At 31.7% G+C, this 22,661-nt stretch overlaps 1 protein-coding gene across 1 annotated transcript; it reads right to left on the reverse strand.

The window, feature by feature from the left end:
* Positions 1-2,140: 2,140 nt before the first annotated feature.
* On the reverse strand, positions 2,141-14,219 carry LOC133327355 (uncharacterized). The gene is made up of 7 exons (XM_061535915.1): positions 14,074-14,219; positions 10,643-10,694; positions 5,547-5,605; positions 4,951-5,107; positions 4,711-4,891; positions 4,331-4,639; positions 2,141-2,235 (listed from the first exon to the last, which is right to left on the reverse strand). Exons 1-7 carry the CDS (start codon positions 14,162-14,164, stop codon positions 2,188-2,190), a joined length of 897 nt encoding a protein of 298 aa, XP_061391899.1. The 5' UTR covers positions 14,165-14,219; the 3' UTR covers positions 2,141-2,187.
* Positions 14,220-22,661: the final 8,442 nt, after the last annotated feature.

Genomic DNA, 22,661 nt, shown 5'->3' on the forward strand with positions numbered 1-22,661 from the left:
TAATCAAATCCTTCCAATTACAAAAAAGTTTTACGGGGAATATCTTCATTTCAAATTTCTATTGTTAGAAATTTTAAATAACAATAAATAAATGAAACCACTAGAAAAATCAATAAATAAAATATTGAAAAAAATACATTTTTCAACCACCATTATCGAGAATTCGAAAATACAGCTCCCGTTTTTTGCTCTTCCATGTTCGTACAGAATAAGGGGAGCCAGCGTAAGCAAACAATTTTGTTCACATCTACTGTTAATTACAACAATAACATCTGCACAAATAGGGGGTTTGTTACGAATATAATGTAAACAGCGCATTTTGGTTTTAATTCATGTACTGTGTCGGTTTTGTTTTTCATACACAAAATAAATGTCATAAATTTTGGTATTTTTGCATTGAATATATATCTTGAATTATTTCTGTTTTTTTAAGTACGAATATACATTTTTCTACCGTAAGAACTGTTCGTTTCATTTATTGTAGAACTGAAGAAAATATGAAAAAGTCAAAACAATATTTGGAATTCTTATTTATTTTCTTTTTGCTTGCATAAAATAAGCTGACAATCACTTTATAATCAGGAACCCTCTCTGTATGTTTGGACAAAATCCGCGAATAGAATAAGGGTGATTAATTAAATAAAAAAGCAAACTTATCTTACTATTGGTTATTTCTTTCTTTATTTTTCAATTTTATGCAAGTAGACAAATTTACAATAATTCTTAAAGAATATAAGTATATCTCTACTCTATGCAATACAGAATAAAATTGTGTATATTGTTTTATATGTGTGTACTTATGACCACACATCATTAAATATTAGTATTTATGCGTGCTTATTAACGAAGTTCAAACATCATTGTGAAAATTCTCAATGTGTTTCTAAGAGCTTGTGTATGTCTTAAATACATAGTATGAACAACATTGTTTATATTCCATTTTATATTATATAGTTATGTATAATTTTAAAAATTGTTATTGTAATATGTAGTTTGTAATAAAATCGTATACATATGTTTACTACTATTATTTATTAGCCTTTGATTATACATCTTTTGTTACATCATATAGAAAAAGAAAATATGCAGTGCATTATATTTAGTTTTTAACAAAACTATCACACATGTTATTTTCCGTTGAATATTTGGATTTGATTATAGCAAAAACACATTTTTGTTAAGGTAAGCAATAACTAATAAAATGTTTATAAGTAAAAAAAATATTAAATAACATTATTCGTAGTCTTCAACAATAAATTTATTGTTATACAATTACATTTTGCACCTGACGTATTTAAAAGGATGTAATTTGTGATACAGATAATTAAAATTATATTGAACGTGCATATATACCATATATATGCAAATAACCACAACCGTTCGGTATTCTTTATAAATATAAACAAAACAAATTTTGACGTTCATTTACTTAACTTTAAATTATTTTATGCTAGTGTTGTAGGGCATGCCAAATTGGTTGATCATATATATTTCTATTTAGAAAGGCAAATTACATGTATTTTATTTTATAATATACGTGGATTATAAAAAAATAATATTAAAAGTGGTATATTTTTAAACCAGAACCACTATTATCCCAAGACATTTTTGGAAACTAAAGTAACATATTTCAAACATTCACTCTAACCTGACTGCAAATTTTATATGGCATTTGAATTGATAGCCATGTATAATATTTATAGTAAGAAAACGTACACAACGTATTGCTTGAATTTTTCAGAAAAAAAAACAGACAAATGAGTTATATTTGAGTTTAGTCAGAACTTAAAAGAATACCCTACTGATTAATATGTATTATCTATATTTATCCTATGGAATTATGTATATATTTCTTAATCTGCAAAAATCGCATTAATCAATACAACATAAAAATTCAAAAGTACATACATACATAATACATAATATATATTTTGCTATTGCTTTATACGAAGTCAATCAAACAATTAATTATGTTTCGTTATATATATAGTATGAATTGTATTGCTAGCAATTTATTTGATAAGTGGAATTATATCTTTATTTCAGCCAATCTGTCCATATTTGTTGATAGTTTGAATTTTTTTCACTGCATTTCGATCATATAAAGTTGTTGATGCTTTGTTTTGTTTCATGCGCTTCATTTTTTTAAGAATCGGTTCACCTTAATGTGTTCCGATTCTTTAAACGCTAGCGATTCCGCTTGGTTTTCCTGCTGACATTGCCCTCGATGATAATCTAATAATAAATCACAACATTAATGGATATGGTATGTATGTATATGTATTATGTATTTGTAACAAAATGTTAATGTTAAGTAGTTAATTCCACCATATATATATATATATATATATATATGGAACCAAATTCTAGATATAATAGAATCCAATATTATTACGTTAAAATAACCTAGACTCATGTGTTTCATATTTTTATACCATGTTAAATAATGCCTTCTCAATGGCAGTCCCAGTTATTAAAGTTAGTTGGGATAGAGGACCAGCTTGGTCTACTCCGTATCTTAGAAGTTTACGTAATGTTAAAAGTAGATTATTTAAAAAGTTTAAAAAATATAATACTCTTGTGAACTACACAAATTATTCTAAAGCTAGGCATAAATACAATTCTGAGAACTTAACATGCTATTCAAATTATCTCTCAAAAATTAGACAAAATCTTTTCGCCAATCCTAAAAGCTTTTATAATTTTTTTAATTCAAAAAGGAAAGTTCGAGAATTTCCTAGTTGCATGAGGTATGGTAGTAAAGACTCCTGTGATACATCTGAAATAGCAAACATGTTTGCAGATTTTTTTTTTAAGCACTTACTCCGCATTGACTTTTAACTCAAATTATATTTTTAATATTGACAAAATTAACAATTTTCCAAACTTTCTTCTAACAGAGGATGGAGTTTTAAAGGGGTCTATGCTCGATTAAATATTGTTGCTCCCTAGGACCTGATGGAGTACCCGCGAACATATTGAGAACCTGTGCTTATGAACTATATAAGCCCCTTACTGCTATTTTTAATCTTTGGCTGTCTTCAGGATATTTTCCCATGTCCTGGAGATCTAGTTTTATTACTACCTTACATAAATCCAGCAGCAGAAATATCGCTCAAAATTATAGGGGTATAGCAAAACTAAGTGCCATCGCAAAATTTTTTGAACTCTTAGTATCACGTAGGATTATTTATTTTGTTTCGCCAATAATTTCACCTTATCAACATGGTTTCATCAAAGGCAGGTCTACTTTGACTAATTGCTGATTTTCCTGATTAAATTTTATGTTTTTTTTTTTTTTAAAGGAATATGATGAAATTTAACGCTATTCTTTAAATTGTTCGTATGTCACTATTGCCTACTTCATAATTTTGTTAGTTCAGATGTTCTTAACGTCCATCCACATTCAAAGGTGACAGATAAGGCTTGGTTTTTGGAAATTCGTACTACAACGTAACGAAAAGTGCAAAAAAAATTTAAGTAATGGGAATCAAGGTTGAGAAGTAAGTTCAGTATAAAGCGGTGGTTTTGGAAGTGTGTACTAATGTACACAAATGGTACTAAACAATACTAAATGTGGTACAATTTGACTTTGGAGAAACGGATGGAGCAGAAATCCTGAAATTTAAAATTACATTACCGCCGGAGTATAGGATTAGAAGATGTAGGTATTTTTGGACATTTTTTACATACTAAATTGTACTATAATTGGTACAATTTTGATTTGGTTAAACCGTTAGAGCTGGAACACTAAAATTTGGAGATAATATTACTTTTGGAGTGTAGGATTGGAAATTCATACTTATGGGTACTAAATAGTATTAAATTTGGAACAATTTGAATTTTGGTGGACCGATAGAGATGGTATCCTGAAAGTTTTGGAAATTCATACCTATGTGTACTAAATTTGGTACAATTTGAATTTTGGTGGACCGATAGAAATGGTATCCTGAAATTTGCAGTTGGGATCATTGTTGGGGGTAGGATTGGGGTTATGTAGGCAGTTTTGGAAATTTGTACCAATGTGTACTAAATGGTACCAATGTGTATTTCGGTGTACCGCAGGTTTCGCAAAAATTCGCACGCGAATGATTCACACAATACATTCTTTTCGTTTTGGGCTCATCTTACGAAATCATTTATCGCGATTGGGCTGTGTCTTAGAAGTTCATACTAATGTACTAAATCTAAGTGAACCGATAGAGCAGGAATCCTAAAATTTGAAGTTTGGATCACTTTGGGGGTGTAGAATTGGGGTATATGGAAGTTCGAAAATTCATACTAATATGTTTTAAATGGTACTAAATTTGGTACAATTATATAAATATACCTGCAAAATTTGGCTAGCCTCGAAAGCAGTTCCTGGCAACAATATAACTGGTGAAGAAACATGTCCAGCTTCGACACATAACATATTTGGAAATTCGTCATCACCAAAATCTCCAATTTCTCGGGCTTTGTCAATCCAAGGATTCCAAATGACTGTATCGGGAAAATTATACTTATGTATGCGCATTTTACGTCCCGATACAACATTCGTTATAATATGTTCTTGGGGTGTATGTTGATAAATCCGATCTGTCCACTCATTGACGGTTACAACTTCACGACCTTCCTGATACAATGCATCATTGCGTGTCTAAAGAAAAACATAAACAATAACACACAAAAATATATATCGATATATTCGCTCTTATCGATATAGTGTACCTTATCCATAAATGTGCATCCATGTAATCCAGTTATTTGGCAACGTCTAACATCAGGAACTTTAAGATAAGTGTGTAGTAGTAAATTAAATGTCATCGTTAGTTCTTTGCTGGGATTATACACGCCAATGTGAAAATGTAGTTCCTTTTCGCGTAATATTAAGCGGTATGTGATACGAAATCTGTAGAGAAATTTGAGAGTATTATATATTCAAATGTATAGCATTATAGTTTATCTTACTGATAATTCCACATAGATCTTGTAAATTCGTTGTCCATCAATGAAAAAATTGCCTCTACGTCACCATTATGTAGTCTTTCAGGAGGCCGTTCTAAATTCCAACGTGTAATACGAGCAAAACCGTGTTGAGCCCCAAATGACCATGGACCGAATTGAGCTGCGAAAAACCCGAATGGTTAATGTACTTCAGAGCGAGGGTAAATGGTAATTTTTAATTAATATTGCATATTTTAAATTATTAACTTCTTCAGTTACTGTAAACAATTAAGGGGTCATGCTGTCAAAAACTATAAATTATTTTATGTTTTTTCAAAAAAAAAAAAAAACTATTATTTTTTATCTGATAAGGTACAGCTCAAACTCCTTTTGCAATAGTTTGAAATATAACATAAAGGTTCCCTTACTGCAATAATCTATTAATTTTTACTATTTTCCTCGATATCATAAAGGAAAAATTCTTATCGTAAAAGTAAACAAATTTTACATTATTTGAGATTCAGGAACAGACCAATTATTTTACCATTTTTTTTAACATGGAACGTACTCCCTTTGGGATGTCTATTGAATGGTATGTAAAAATAAAAATCAAAACTTACGGAATACGAACGGTATACCGCCACGTATCGCCTTCTTTCCATCAAAAGAGGCCAATTTGCTGAAATGTAAAAACACAATTATTCGATTTATTTTAAAATTGAGACATGAAGAAATTAAATACATTGCCAATAAATGTGATGAAAAAAATGAAAGTATGTATTTAAAAAGTGTACAACATCCATATATCTTAAATGTTGAACTCCAAAAAATAATGTTGAGATTTGATGAATATTATCTTATTGCTCTTCTAAAAAAAATTGGGAGAGAATTCATATTTTTGTATCTCCACTTATTATGAAAAGTTATCCCTGACAATAATGTGTGGAAATTAAGTCATTGTAAAGTGGTGTACACTAGAGTTGGGTAGTTCCGGAACGAACTAGTTCATTGGAACTATTCCGAGTAAGGAACGATAGGAACTAATTCCAACACTTTAATTAATATAGTTCCCTTTCCTGATCTCGTTCCTTTTTGTTTTTTTAATATTTTTATTTATTTATAAAAAAATATTTTATGCTTATCGCCCTGCAGTTGAATTCATTTTTTTTTAATTTTCAATAAAACCACGCCTCAGTTGGCCCTTGAAAAATATTCTTTAATAAATCCACGCCTCCGTTGGCCCTAGAATAATATTCTTTAATAAATATCCAGAGTTAGTTATTATTCTTTTTTTCTATGCTATGGCTGGGGAGCCATAATTATATTAATAAGTTTATCTTGCTGAACTGTTAAATTTAGTCAGGACTTTCATTTTTTCATAATTAATTTTCTTTTTCTTTTGCCTTGTATGTTTTTCAATATTGTGAAGTACTAATTTCGTTCTTCCATGTGTGAAAAAAATCAATAAGTTCCTGGATGCCATTTTTCAATTTAGCCAGTATATCGTTTGCATAAAAATCTGAATATAAGATAGAGGTGTCATCAGCAAAAATAGATGAGGTGCATCTATTGGGCACATCCTGCATTTGTATACCTAACTTTAGAAGAAGTTGTTCCGATATACACCTTATAAGATCTTCCATATAAAAAATTTTGAATTATTTTAATGAGTTCAATGGAAAAATTAAGTTTTTTTTTTAATTTTTGAAGAAGTCCGTTGTGCTAAACACAGTCAAAAGCAGCTTTAATGTCCAATATAACCATTCCCGTAAATGTTCCCTCAATAAAATTGTTGGAGTCCATATTCCTAATTTTAATGTTCTTTTCTGAAACCAAACTGTTGAGGAGGGATTATATGAGTTTCTAACATCTTGCTTAATGATGACAATATACTAATCTTTCTGGAAACTTATTTGGTTTAAGTAATGGTATCGTTTTGGAACATTTCCAATCAATAGGAAAATACGAATTTATAAGGTAGGAATTTCAAATGGTTGTAAGACATTTAAATGTTTAAAACACTTACTTTCATAGGTAAGTGTTTCAAACATTTGTTGTTAATACCGTCCAATCCAGGAGATTTTGTCTTTTATACTCTTTAACAAATGTATTCAATTCTGCAACGTTTATGAGTTAGTTATCTTCAATGGTACTATTAAACTCGGAAAATTTAAGAGGGTTGCTAAAGTGATTAGACATGTTGTGATTGTTTAAGAAATGAGTAGCAATTATTCCGCATTTATCCAACTGGGAATAATAAAATTGATTATTTTGGGATATAGTTGGTATATTTTGAGTTTTCCTCTTCAAAACTTTAGAAATTTTCCAAAGTGGCTTCGATGAATTGTCCAATTCAGATAGTGTTTTATTTCAAGACTCATTTCTATAAGCCAATAACTCGCGATTTATTTGTTTGTTCAGGCGATTCATATAGATACGATCACTAACATCTCTGAATCTTTTAAAATTCCTTTTATATATATTTCTGTGCTGTATCAATATTTTTATAAAATTTTGTATAGATCTCCTTGGGATCCTGCTTACATTTTTGGGAATACTATGTTCAACGGCATCTTGAGTTATATTAGTGAAAGTTTTAATTTCCGCATCAATTTGGTTAGCAGCACACAGCGGAGGGCATTCAGGAGTTGAGAGTTTGTTATTAATAAAGCTTTTAAATCGGGATCAGTTAGCTTTATTATAATTGTAATAAAAGTTGGTCCAAGTACTTGCACTTAAATTGACTTCGCAGATAACCGGGAGATGATCAGAGCTCAGATCGTTCGTGGCTTTTATGCTAGCTATATTACCAGAGATATTTGTTAAAAATATATCTAAATTGGACGGACGTCTTCCAATGTCTGGTGGTATGTATGTTGAGGTCTGATTTGATAATTTGTAAATTATTGTGCTGAAGATTGTCATATAACATATTTCCCCACCTGTTGTTTCTAGAACATCCACAATAGGTGTGTCTGCAGTTGAAATCACCTCCTCATATAAACATATTGGAATGCGAGGTTGGAACTTCCTTCCGCGTTAGAACTTCCTCAGGGAAAATAGCAGGAATATATATATATATATATATACAACTTAGTTTGCAGTATAGATTTTCAGACCGATGTTTTCAATAATGAATGTGTTTATCGCAAATAGGTAAAATGTTGTAGACCTAGGAATGCAGTCTCGTCCAATTATATGTTAAAGAATATAGTGTTTGGGCAACCACATAAACAATTGCTTGCCTTATTGGCAGTTTTCAATAATAATGTAATAGGAACCATGTAGATTTGCGACTTCGTTTTACCAACAACTGCAAATTTTTTACGAAAGATAACGACCAAAATAATCGTTAAGCCCTATCGATCTATTCTATTAAAACTAAATCTATTTAAAACAAAACTATAGTTCTAAATTTCAAAATAATAGCTTTATTAAATCTGAATTTAGTAAAAAAAACCTTCTCCTGTAAAATTTCAAATTTGAGGGCTACGGCTTTTGGCGAATATGGCTCGATATATTATTTGTTTCAGTTTGACATTTGATGGTCGGGACGTGTTATAAAATATTTATTTAAGGAATTTAGTAAAAAAACCTTCTCCTGTAAAATTTCAAATTTGAGGGTTACGGTTTTTGGCGAATATGGCTCGATATATTATTTGTTTCAGTTTGACATTTGATGGTCGGGACGTGTTATAAAATATTTATTTAATTTATTAATTAGAATTTGTGATTTATTAATTAGAATTTAGAATTAATTAAAATTTAGAATTAAACTTTGATAACCATGTACTATCTAAGGATATAAAACTACCGGCTAAATTTTAATTCAACAAAAATTATATATTTAATCGATCTTATACTATCTGCCATTTCCAACGGCATTGTATTGAACAAGTATAAAAAAATCATTTAATTTATTAAAATATTAAATTATAAAACATGGTGTCGACTTTCGGAAACTACTATCCAAATATCGACAAGGTGTAATATACCTACTTCAGAGGTTATAGAAATTTAAAAATAAAACATTTCGTACTAGGGTGGTAAACCTCCCATACAGATTTTTATAGATGAATCAGACATTAGAGTAATTATTTAGTATTTTTACCGATTTTCAGTCAAAATTATCGAGAATGTGTTTATTTTTCTCCCAAATGCCGACTATTGGATAACACCAATTTTTTGTTCCTAAGGGCGCCATCAAATTATTGACATAATTACAAATATTTTTTGTATAAACTTAAATTCAAAAGTGTCAACGTATACACTAACTTTTTCTTCAGAAATATAAATTATCGGCGTTGTTGAAAAAAGCTTATTGACAAAATAAAAAACCGCTGAATAAATGAGCTTAGCTTGAGGAAATATTACACAAAGGTAAGTTACAATGTTGGTAAAGTATAATCAGGGCATTTTTTCACATTTGGTTATAGGATTATTTAGTTATTTGAGGGTATATACAACAGATTTCGATTTCTGGTACATGCCGACATTAGGAGCACTTTTCCTATTTTTTGTAACTTTCTAATGACGAGTCTAACACCATAATTTTGGTATATATATATACATATATATAGGGTTCTGAAAAAGATCACTCACAAAAAAAAAAAAAAAATCAAAAGTAAAGACATGCCACTAGATTTTGCCGTTAGTAAAGGAGAAAGCAAAAAAGGCGCCCGAATGCTGTTTAAAAAAAATACTAAAACACCGAATGAAAAAGCGAAATAAAACATTCACACACATACAAAGTCATGTGGAGCCATAACAATCGCTAACAACCAACCATCGGGTCGTGCAGAACAAAGAAGCGAAAACAAACTTCAGAGAGAAAAAACTTCGAAAAGTATAATACAAAAACCTATGAGAAAAAAGCGCCAGAAAGGCAGAAACACAACAACAAACAACATAATCTAAAAAACACAAATCTAAAATAAAAAAAGTTCAACAACGTAACATGCTCTGTTTTACGAACCAAATAGAAAAAAAACAAACAGGATTGCAAGCGTAGGGATAACAAACCAAATTATGTATATGTACTTCGCATTGACGATTCTACGAATAAAAACATGACCAACTAAGGTACAATCGACCAATGCGCCGCATTTGTTTCCCAAAGTATAGAAAACGCCAAAAAAAAAAAAAAAAACATTCCTTCAGCTGAAATCCGTATATACATTTGTTGTCTGGAAAATAATATTGGCAAAAAATATCGATTTGTGTGGACTTAAATAAAGGCGCGCAAATCTCATTCATAAAAACCATCACTGAACATAAAAACAACATTGAAAGAGAGTAAAACATGAGACATGTACAACAAGATAAAGAACGTATAATGGAGAATACAAAATACATATAACAGTGATGTGAATTTCGAAGTTGATGGGTGATGGGTACTAAATGTTACAATTTTTGTTTAAAGTAAAACTACTCAAAATAATAATTACCATGTATAATAAAACAAGTAAAATTATAAATGTAAATTAAGTAAAACAAAAAAAGAAAATATCAATATAAAATTCATTCTTACAAATTGAATTAAAATAACTCAAAAAGGGATGTTAAAAGCGGTTCAAAACAATATTATAATATAATATAATACCCAAATAATAAGAATAGAACTACAATTAATGTAAAAGGCAGGGATTGCATCTACTCAAACTTATTATTTAAAATATTGATCATATAAGGCATGATCACATTTGTCTTAACTTACCTCACAAACAATTGCTCCTGATTATTTACACGCCAAGATACAACAGTTGCCCCTGAAATAATGTAATTTTTTTTACTTAATACGATCTGACATAAAGGAAATATGTTGGGTTATGGTTTTAGCAATGCAGATTTAAAAACAAAATAGGTTTTGACAAATACCATATCTCAAGATTTTAAAGTTACTGTTTATTTAAAAAAAGAAATAAATGGTAATTTAGAGACTTAAACAAGGTTATCCCCGTGTAACGTATGACAAAAAATAAACCATAAGTAACGACACCCACAAATAAAACGCAGCATAGTTGCAGTATGTCAATGTATTCCAAATAGGAAATAATTGACATAAAGTTAATATGTCAAAATATCAAACGTCCGACAAATGTCTATGTAAACTCTAAAAAGAAATGTGTTAAAATTTCGCATATAGCATGAACCATATTGGTTAATAGTAATCTCAACTCACTTCTTTAATGACAATTATTATGTGGCTTAAATAGGTTAGGTTTGATGATGGCCAACTGTTAAATAGCAGGCACTCCACTCGGAGACATATAATGCAATGTGATCAAAAGGCGTAGTAGAAGAATTAGAAGTTAAAACTTAAAAAAAAACTTTTTAAGTAAATGTTTCCGTTTCCTCTTCATCCTCGCATAGACGGCAGTAATCCTCGTCATTAATCTCCCGCTTTGAGAAAAGAGATCTGATTTTGCAATTAAGAGATTGATTCGTTTATACATGGCATTTGACTATTAAAACGTTAATATGCAGTTTAGATTATATTGACTTTCTATGTAACATGAAATTTTTGAGTCAACAATTTTTAGAAGTATAGAGATATAAAGAAAATCCCAGCTAACCAATGAATATAATACATAATAAAAAGCAATGAAAACCTATAGTTGACCAAATAAAATATATTTGATTTTGCTTCATTGGTTGTACATTGTCGCTTTTACGGTATACGTGGGATGATTTTGCCAGTAATTGTTTGAATATTTAAGTGTCTAGATATGTTCGTATCTGTATATACATAGTAAGTCGATAACGTTTACTTACAGAGAGCTTATATGTAGGTTTAAGCATGATTTCACATTTTTTCTAACCCTTATGTTTTGATTGATTTGATTAATTCATAACAGTACAATCTGCATACAGTCAAACTATAATTGAAATAACTGTTGTATATACAAAAAATCCATTTTATTTTGTTTTCGTATTACTCAAATGATTTTTGGTAATTTCAAACATAAGAAAAAACTTAAAACTACGCTGATTATTATATTGACCAAAAGCGTTAATACAGTCAAATCTGCTTAATTGAAAGTGGCCAAATGCAGTGAGTTTATTTCAATTATCCGGGTTTTGCGTGGTCCGGATAATTGACATATGTTTCATTAATTCGAAGCACCGAGCTTATACTTTCTTATATCCGATTATTCCATATAAGAAAAAACGCATATAAGAAAGAAATCTCCGACTTTTTTTGAGTTTCTTATATCCGATATCTACTGTACTTTAATAATTCCCGAGTTATAAAGTGATGAAACTCGGCACCTATATGGCAATATAGTCCATATATATACAAATAACCCAAACTAGAAGAGTACCCTAATTCCGTCAATGCTGATGATATAAAATAAAATATCCTATTTTGAAAGAAACATATTTGGCGTTATATGCGTTTATAAATAAAATTCAAATTGTCGAAAGTCGTTTGTAAAGTGAAGTACGGTTATCGCGAACTAGTAGGGACCAAACAAAATTCAGTAAAGTACGGTTGTAGCGAACTAGTAGGGACTAAGCAAATTAGTTCGTTATATCCATGGTAAGGAAAAATGATATATTAAAACTTAGAACTTTTACCGGGCTAACCTACTTTATGAGGATTTATTTGATATATATGCAAAGGAATTGACAATTGAAACCCACTGGGTTAACGAAATCGATGATGGCAACCCCAGAAAGTCTGTAATTGATTTTGTCTTTTTCAAATAAAATTTATATTTAAACCCGTAACCGTTTACATACGACGAATGGCATATTTAAAAAATATTGAAATAAATTATATTTTATAATAATTTTTTTATTCAATCTTTATATAAAGTCTTATTCTATATAGTCCATTTCTTTATATTTGCTATATTTCCCCTCTCCTTTCTAGACTTTTCAATGAGAAAATCTCAAGGCGGGACAGTTAGTGTTACTTATTAACTTCAGTTGTTGTTGTTGTAGCAGCCCTATTGCTTTTACTGGGCTGAGGTGACAGACGTTGGCCGAGTAAGACTCGGGTCGTTTCGGATCGTAGACCCCTCTGTCGTGGAACTTCAGTAGTGTTGGCGGGTTATTTGGGATACCATTTATATATTGGTGTTGCAAAATTGTCAGGTGTAATCCCAGTTTTGTGTATTTATAAAAAAACTATTTATTAGTGGGCAGGGAGTACTATAGTTTCGTATCTCGCCACTGATCCTCTTCAGTTCCCTTAGTTTTTGGATGGGGATGATGTCCCTAGACTTAGCGCTTAGACTATTGAGAATGTCTGTATCAAAATCTCAATGTCTAGAAAAAGTGGACTTATGCCTTTTCGCGTGAAAACAGCGATTGATGATTGTGGATATGAAAATCGTGTCATTCCGCTTTGGTGTCCACCATTAGCATAATCCACAACAATGATTTAGTCATGATCGGTTGTCACTCCTGGGTCTATGTTTGCTGTGAGGCTCGAAGATGGACTTTATAAATACCAAACCCCCGTATATTAAATTTTCTGGTTTTGATCTTTTAAATATTTCACACTATGAGAAGTTTATTCTTTTGCCATCATCAGTACGTATCTAAGGAGGAAATGAAAATTATAATTTTTGACAATGAAGGTACAGTAAAAAAAAGTTGAACATATGAGTGCATGAGACTACCTTCCTTTTTATACCATGGCAAAACATATGCTTAGCAGATCAAAAATTTTTTTTTTTTTCTTACATTGTAAGGTATATTAATTGAACGTTGCGTGTTTGTTGGATAACCTGCAATAATATTCTATTGACCGAAATTGTTTTCGATTTTTTTCTTCAAGGGAACAGACCGTACCGAAATACCGATTTTTAATAAATAAGTGAAACAGTCAATAAGGAATTAGCGTACAATTAAAACCGGAGTCTGGTTTTTGTGTGCGCAATAAAACTAAAAACACTAAAATATTATTAATAATGATTAATCACCAAGAAATATTCATATTCGTATAACAAATTTTAAATAGACAATATGTTGCGAAAACAAATCACAGCAAAATTCGCAACAAAAGTGGAAGTGTGTAATTAAAAGTTTCAATATTGAACACGTAATATAAAATATACATAACAACCATATACATATGTATGTATTTATATACATATGGCCCAAAATAAGAAATTCATAAATAGGTAAACTTACCATGCAAATTGATTGTACATGTTGTGTTATTGCCACGATCCAAAACTACAACACTTGTAGCTGCTGCCCCCCCTCCTCCTGATGTGGCCATATTACCGGAGGTGGTGGATTTACAACGACGTCCACGCGGCAAAGTGATGGATTTACTTAAAATCGTTTACGAAGAAATAAGTGGAGTGCGAAGCGAGTACGAAACTGGCGGCCGCACTTTTTGTAAACAATAAATTTCACCAAATTATAATTGTGTTGTGAGTATGACGACTACTCTGTTCTTATTGAAAATTATTGTATTTTGTCTTCGATTGAATTTTCAAAATGTTTGTGGGTAATGGCAGGCAAGGCGCGACAAGTTCACCTTGAAAGATCTAAGTTGATTTCTTTACTCTGTTAGACAAACGCTCGGTGGTATTGTCTTTTGTTATCAATATAAGCTGTAGAAAAAAAAAACTATGCGATTAGTTTGTTTATATTTACGAGTGCATTAAAATCAATAAATTGTTTAATGTTAAATAAACTGTAATCAATATTGACATTCATCTTTAATATCAAATTCAAAACAAAGGATTAGTCCTGATTGTGCGAGTAGAAATATTTGAAAAATTTTAAACTCTTTCTAAATAACGACTTAGACGCTCTCTGGTTTAAATTCTAATGCACAATAAAAGTTATACAAGTTTTATGAGCATGTACCCTGGGTTCAATCAAATAATAAAAAATTTGTCATTAATATAAAAAAACTTTCATAGTTTAACAACACTATACAATAATTGTACAATAATACAAGGTACGATATGTTGAGATGAATTAAAAAGCTATTACAAGGTAGGATATAACTACCGACTGATTACAGTTTTTACTCTCTTTTGAAGGAATAGCAGAAAACGCGAAATTTCAAAAACACGTCAAATAAACACAATTTGTTTAGTATATTTTTTATATCTGACGAAACATGTCAAATTACAATCCATGGCATATTTATTGAAAGTAGTCTCAAGGAAGACAATAGTTTCGGATCTCGCCACTGATCCTCATTAGCTCCCTTATGTTTATGTCGTTTTTAGAAATTGTGATCTTATTGCCTTTAGAGAAAGGTATAGAGATGACCCGCCGTCTTGCCAGATTGTATGACTTTTAATTTTGAGAGTGTGCTTTTGCAACAGTTTCGTTATAGGCAATGTTTGAATGTCCGGGAATGTAATGTAATTCAATTGTCAAAGAAGTTGAATTTGCATTTTGCAAAAAATTTGTCGATTAAATAATTGTTGTGTTTTTTTTGAATTGATTCCTTATATACCACTGAGGCTGTCTGATAGGACGGCGATTTTAATAAACGCTTTCTCTTTTACAAACATTAGTGTTTGAAGAAAACCTACAACTTCGGCTGACATTGAAGACAATGTTGTACCCTTGTAGTTGAAGTTTGTTTATTTTCTCCAGGAGGTTGATGGTTTCCGAGCTAGCATTCGATTTTTAAAATACAGTCTCTGGTTTAAATTCTAATGCACAATAAAAGTTATACAAGTTTTATGAGCATGTACCCTGGGTTCAATCAAATAATAAAAAATTTGTCATTAATATAAAAAAACTTTCATAGTTTTACAACACTATACAATAATTGTACAATAATACAAGGTACGATATGTTGAGATGAATTAAAAAGCTATTACAAGGTAGGATATAACTACCGACTGATTACAGTTTTTACTCTCTTTTGAAGGAATAGCAGAAAACGCGAAATTTCAAAAACACGTCAAATAAACACAATTTGTTTAGTATATATTTTATGTCTGACGAAACATGTCAAATTACAATCCATGGCATATTTATTGAAAGTAGTCTCAAGGAAGACAATAGTTTCGGATCTCGCCACTGATCCTCATTAGCTCCCTTATGTTTATGTCGTTTTTAGAAATTGTGATCTTATTGCCTTTAGAGAAAGGTATAGAGATGACCCGCAGTCAATGCAATGTTTGAATGTCCGGGAATGTAATGTAATTCAATTGTCAAAGAAGTTGAATTTGCATTTTGCAAAAAATTTGTCGATTAAATAATTGTTGTGTTTTTTTTTGAATTGATTCCTTATATACCACTGAGGCTGTCTGATAGGACGGCGATTTTAGTAAACGCTTTCTCTTTTACAAACATTAGTGCTTGAAGAAAACCTACAACTTCGGCTGACATTGAAGACAATGTTGTACCCTTGTAGTTGAAGTTTGTTTATTTTCTCCAGGAGGTTGATGGTTTCCGAGCTAGCATTCGATTTTTAAAATACAGTCCCTTGGAAGAAGTCTGGTTTTGTAATGATGTTGCGATAATGTTGGTTTCTGCGACGTTATTTTTAATGTCAACAAATTTGTCAAGGACTTGGGTATAGCTGGTGTTGTACGGGGATAAATTCCTAACATTGCTAATACTTGGATTGCCGTATGCTTTGGCTTTAATAAGCTCTTCGGCGGATGCTAGTTGGAACCTGTAGCTGGGTGGTAATTCTGCTGTCAATTGGTAGATTATGGGTATGGGAGTGGATTTAATTAATCGGAGGGCTTTCCGCAGGAACCCATTTACACATGTTTTAATCCTTTTTTCCGATGTTTTTGTAAGATTACATGGCAGCTGCGCCATATTCTAGTTTTGCACGTGCGATCGCCTTGTAGAAGTGTAGTGCTTTTAAAGGAGATACTCCGAATTAGCAGCCGCTTATGATACGGAGAAAACTGCAGGTTTTGTCGACATTTTCCACGGCATTGTCTACATGTATTTTAGCTGATCCACTGGATGGGATGTAAACACCCAAATATTTGATGGTGGTTGTTTGGCTGAGAGTGATTCCATTTATGGTGATATCTAATTGCCGTGGCCTTCTGCAAAAATGAATTGTATTTATTTTTTCCATATTAAAACTTAAACTAAGATTTGCACAGCAGGAACTGAAATGGTTTAGTTCCATTGCTAGTAAATTCCTTGCTTGGAGATATGTTTTGGCATACCATAATATAAAAAAGTCGTTTGCAAATTGGTACACTATAGCGCAGTCCGAAGATGTTTTGTGCAATTGATCAGTATATAAATTGAAAAGAATTTGGCTGAGTCCACTGCCCTGTGGCAATACATTTTTAACAATTATTGGGTTTTTTCCTAGTTCTAGTTTTCTATATTTCATTCCATCCACTATTCATTTTATTATATGAGTGTTTAAACCATTTTCAAACAGAATTCGGCCTAGGTTTTAAATATCGGTGTTATCGAACGGTTTTTCGACGTCGACACATGCACCTACCACATGGTTTCCGGATTTTTTTAAGATTTGTATGGAGTTTATGACATCGTTGATGCTGGTCGTCGTACTTCTTCCGGGTCTGAAAGCGTAAGACCGAGGTGGTAAGATTTTGTTCGTTTCAATAAATTGTAGTATTTTATCTTTGTTAGCAGTTTTCTGTCTTTTACAAATTTTCACAATTATTTTGCCGTACTTAACTAAGGAGGAAATCAAAATTATAATTTTTGACAATGAAGACAAAACATTTTGAAACATGAGGGCACGAGACTACCTTCCTTATTATACCATGATTTTAATCATAATAAATTGAAATTAAATGCTAAAATTGTTATCGTATTTAAATTTTTTGGATTCCTGCAGTTTTTGAAATAGACCTATCAAAATATAAATGTAGGATCATTAAAACATGGGAACAACTCTAGTTTAGTAAATCAGATCTTTCTGAAATCAGATTTTTTCTGAAATTTTTTCCAGAGGTAGGTATTTTTACCCTAATTATGGGAATATATTTTTTTCTTAGGAGTATCATTTTAAAGGTTTTAAAAATACCTTTCCATTGAGTGGTGATATGATGGAGATACAGTCAAAAAACTGGTTTTGGATCCCGATTTTATTGAAACCCCCCTAAAAGTCGAACTTGGGTCCATATCGCACCATTTTGGAAAGAGCAAATTGTGGTCTATCATTTGAGTCAGTGTAGGAGAGGGACTATAATGGACCCAAGTTCGAATTTTAGGGAGTTGTCCAAAAAAATTGGGGCCAAAACCCAGTTTTTTTACTATATCTCCAAAACGGTTTGAGATAACCGCATCATATCACCACTCAATGGCAAGGTATTTTTATATTAACCGGATCCGTAGAAACGGATATAACTGGGTACCCGTACTTCCGGGTCAAAAAACCGGGTACGACCCCCAAGAAAAAAAGATATCCCCATAATTAGGATAAAACTGGAAAAAATTTCAGAAAAATTTGATCGTTTTTACTAAACTAGAGTTAAGCCAAAAATTGTAAACGTTTTTGCCAATTACAAGTTTGCGCGAATAAAACGGTCAAAGTATTCCGTTCACCGTCTTATTTCAAATGTACGTAAACTGTCAAATCTCAAAATATTTCCTACAAACTCAATGTATTTTGTCTCCAGGATATATAAATGTTCTTATTTTTTTTCTAAATAAATTCCTTAACATAAAAAGTATACATTTCAGTTTCGGATCTTATTGACCATGCAGCCAGTAAATTTAGCGCCCATTCAAATAATAAATAAAAAAATAAGCGACGTATACAGCAGTCAACAAGCTAGTGGTCACCTCTAAAGCGATTTGATTTCAAATTAATGAAGTGTCTTTTTATTATTTCTTCAACTATGCCCAAAAGCAAAGCATTCTTCACGCATACATTCACACAAACATACACAGGAATTACTTTTTTCCGTCGACTTGCTCATTTCATTACTTATTGCATTGCAATAATTTTGCAAATTATCAATTCATGAAAAAGAACACAAAAAATAGGAACAAAAAGTAGGAAGAGGAGTGAGTGGTGCATTGCCGGGGGAATTGTTAATCAACTCCGTTCTACAAATATCTAAGTAATGTTGCTGACAAGCTCATTGCACTTAAATTTCGTTACGATGTTCCATATTTATGGCAAAATATTTCTATCAATTTTTTTTTAATTTTTGGTATATCTGAAACGTTTTGCTTTTTGTACTGTCGTTCCTTTTGATGTCCATTCGCGTTTTTTTCTAATGTATTTACATACATTTAGAAAAACAGCTGCGTTCGTTGTATTGGTTTTTCTTTTTTTGTTTTGGTTCACTTTTTTCTCAATGGGAAAGTTCAAAACAAAAAAACAAACTTGCCCATGCAAAAAAAGCGGCGGCGGCACACTAAAAACGCCAACTACAACACACCGAACTAAACCGCAACCGTACTATTCGTAAGAAATTTCCAATTCAACTGGCCAAACAATGGAGCAGGGATACGTAACTCGACTCTCGACTAAATGAATAATCGATTGTTTGGAAAAGTAAACTAATCGATTATTTTGTCTTTTTTTTTATTTTAAGCGCCGAACTCTCCTTAGTTATGAATGGCAATACTGCCGCATTTGTTTTTGTTTGACATAATGGCCGTTAATATTAGCCTCACGTTGCCCGGGCCGGCAAGTATCTAACTGCCTACATAGATGACAAAGAAAATATAGAAATTTTCAAGTAAACAAGTGTCAGTCGGTGTTGTCGACCGATATATAACCTCATCCTATGGTTTTCGGAATTACACACAGGTTTTATTATTCGGTTTATTCGGCAGAAGCTAAAACCTTCAAATTTTGGATCCTTCAAATTGTGGATGAGGGTCACTTTTGGTCCAAAGGTGACAGATGAGGCTGGGTTTTCGGAAATTCGTACTAGAACGGTACGAAAAGTACTAAATGTGATACCATTTGTATTTGGCGAACCGGTAGAGCTAGAACTCTTAAATTTTAAATGAGGGTCACTGATGATGGAGTGTAGAAAAGATATAGCAACAAGTTTCTTGGTCATTCGAACTATAAGTATGCGAAAAGTACTAAAATGTACTAAAAATGGTACAATTTCGTAACATGTGAATGGATTGAGCTAAAAACTTGAAATTTGGAATGCGAATATGGTACATCTATCTATTTAAGGAGATGGTTTTGAAAGCGTGTACTTATGTGTAAGGAAAGTCCTACACGGTACTATATTTGGTACAAATTTAATTCGGAGGCACAAATCGAGCTGGAATCCCTAGATTTGACATTAACATTGCTGTCGGAGTGTAGGATTGGGATATGTACGTAGTTTTGGAAATTTGTTACTTATGTGTACGAAAAGTACTATATCGTATCATAATTGGTACAATTTTAATTTGGGTGAACCGATAGAGCGAGAACTATGAAATATGGAGTCAGGATTAAGTTGAAGAAATTAATTTACTTTTATTTAGGATCACTGTGGAGGTGTAGGATTGAGTTATGTAGGAAGTTTTGGAAATTCGTACTACGGTGTACTAAATTTGGTACAATTTGAGTTGTAGGTGAACCGGTGGTGGTTGTGTGGGATTAAAGTATATAGGAAGTTTTGAAAGTGTGTACTACTGTGTACAAAATTTGGTACAATTTCAATTGTGGATGAACCGAGAGGGTTTGAATCCTTAAACTTGGATTTGGAATCATAGAGAGGGTGTAGGATCGGGGTATGCATGAAGTTTTGTTGTATGGTTGAGGTGAGTACTCATGGAAATTATATGTGCTAAATGGAACTACATTTTATAAAATTAGAGCTCGAATCATGAAATTTGGTAGTAGAACATGTTCTAAAACTTCAATTGTCACAACACATTTAAACTTTTGGACTTCTGCCAGATTTTCAATGCGCTTTCCGCGGACATAGAAGTACAACCACTTTGCTCATTGGACTTACTGATTTCATTAGAAAGTCATTTGATGATCTCAATGAAAGTGTACTTGTATCTATTGATATGGAGAAAGTCTTCGACCGGCTGGACTACGGTACACTGTTGCGTAAACTGAATACAATATACCGACTGAAAAGCAGTGCGTGTCATTTGATATCCTCATATCTGACAAAGAGAGAGCAATATGTATTCGTAAATGGTGTAACATCCAGTATACTCTCGGTGAGAAGTGGTGTGCCGCAAGGCTCAGTGCTTGGACCATTATTATTTATGCTGTACATTAATGATTTATTTTCCTCCCTGTGTCATTATAGCTCACCATTCCGCTTTGCTGGCGATGCTCAAATTTTATTCACAAGCAACATCGACTCAATAGATATGCTATAGCCAAAATTAATTACACTCTATCTATAATTAGAGAATGGATGACTGCAAATAAGCTGTCTGTTAACCCTTCCAAAACAAAAGCAATGCTTTTTTCTCCCCGCGATTTTATATTAATTGTAAAGTATAATGCTAATAAGCTTGACTTCTCCTATCACAAAGATCGAGTTGTTTCACGTATAAACTAATCTTACGAAATCATATTAAAAATTATTAATTCATTCTCTAGTTATGCCAACCATACTCTACTGTATTGAACTCTTTTTCTGACACAACTATTACCAGAATGAAGCTCGTTCACAAGGCTTTCAATGACGCAATGCGTTGCTTCTATTCTTCCAAACGCTTAACTCATATTACGCCTCAAAAAAGGGACTTTTTGGGATGCACATTTGATAAATATGTTAATATTCGGTGCCTCTTACTGTTTTATATGATTGTTAAATTTCAATGTCCTTACCTTTTTGTTAATTCGTTTACATTTGCTCGTTCTACTCGGATTACAACCTTCTAATACCTCGATTAGTTGGAAGGATGGGTAAGTCATTTCGGGTTAGGGTCTCTTTAATGCCCTTCCCAATAACTTAAAAACTTTTTTGAAGATGCCGCGCATTTTGGGGCATCTTCAAAAAACTGAGAACTAAATTTTTTCTGCTTTATCAAATTATTTATTATCTACAAAAAATTAAATAATAATATTATTAAATGGGTTTTAAAAAATATATCTATACTAGCGGGACCCGTGGGCTTCGCTGCCCCTACTGAAGTTATCAAATTAAAACTTAGATATGATCAATTAGTAAGCGTCCTATATACAGAGTACACAATAATTTGAAAAGTTCGGGATGGCAATACTTCAAAATCAACATAACAGCCAATCAGAAGCAATCATTAATTTTTACTATTTTTACTCGGCCAAATTTCTCGAGTAAAAATTACAAAGAGAACGCCATTTTGTTTTGTGCTCTCTTAAATTGTATTCAATGTTTTACCAGTTTTGTGGGTTCAGGGACGGTTTTCGAGTAAAAAGTTGCAAAACTTGTAAAATTAGAAGATTCTTTTAGGTTCTGGAACGGAACTATTTTGTTTGATTTTGTTCAAAATAAACTTGTTTTCACAAACTGACAAAAATGAAAAATTATAATGTCAATTTTTTTTCAATTTTACACAATTTTTATTTCACTATACATACATACATATCCTTATCGTTCGAAAATATATCCTCATCGGATGATGAGTATTTGTATCCATGTTACTCAACCATATTTTCAAGCCGCTACCGTAAGATATACCCATAGAAAATGTTCGACATATGTATGTATGTACATTCTTTAGATGTGTGAATACTTTTGATACTATTACTCCTCAGTTTTATCTAACCTATGTTACTTCGATGGGATCGCTTGACTTACCATGAACATATAAGTAAAATCTGCTTAGTGGTTTTTCAGACCAAAACAATAAGTTTTCTATTTTCTACGTAT

Source organism: Musca vetustissima, unplaced genomic scaffold (genome assembly GCF_032173495.1).
Source record: "Musca vetustissima isolate MV318-11 ecotype Yass unplaced genomic scaffold, APGP_CSIRO_Mvet_v1 utg115943, whole genome shotgun sequence".
In the NCBI taxonomy this organism is placed as follows: Eukaryota; Metazoa; Arthropoda; class Insecta; order Diptera; family Muscidae; genus Musca; species Musca vetustissima.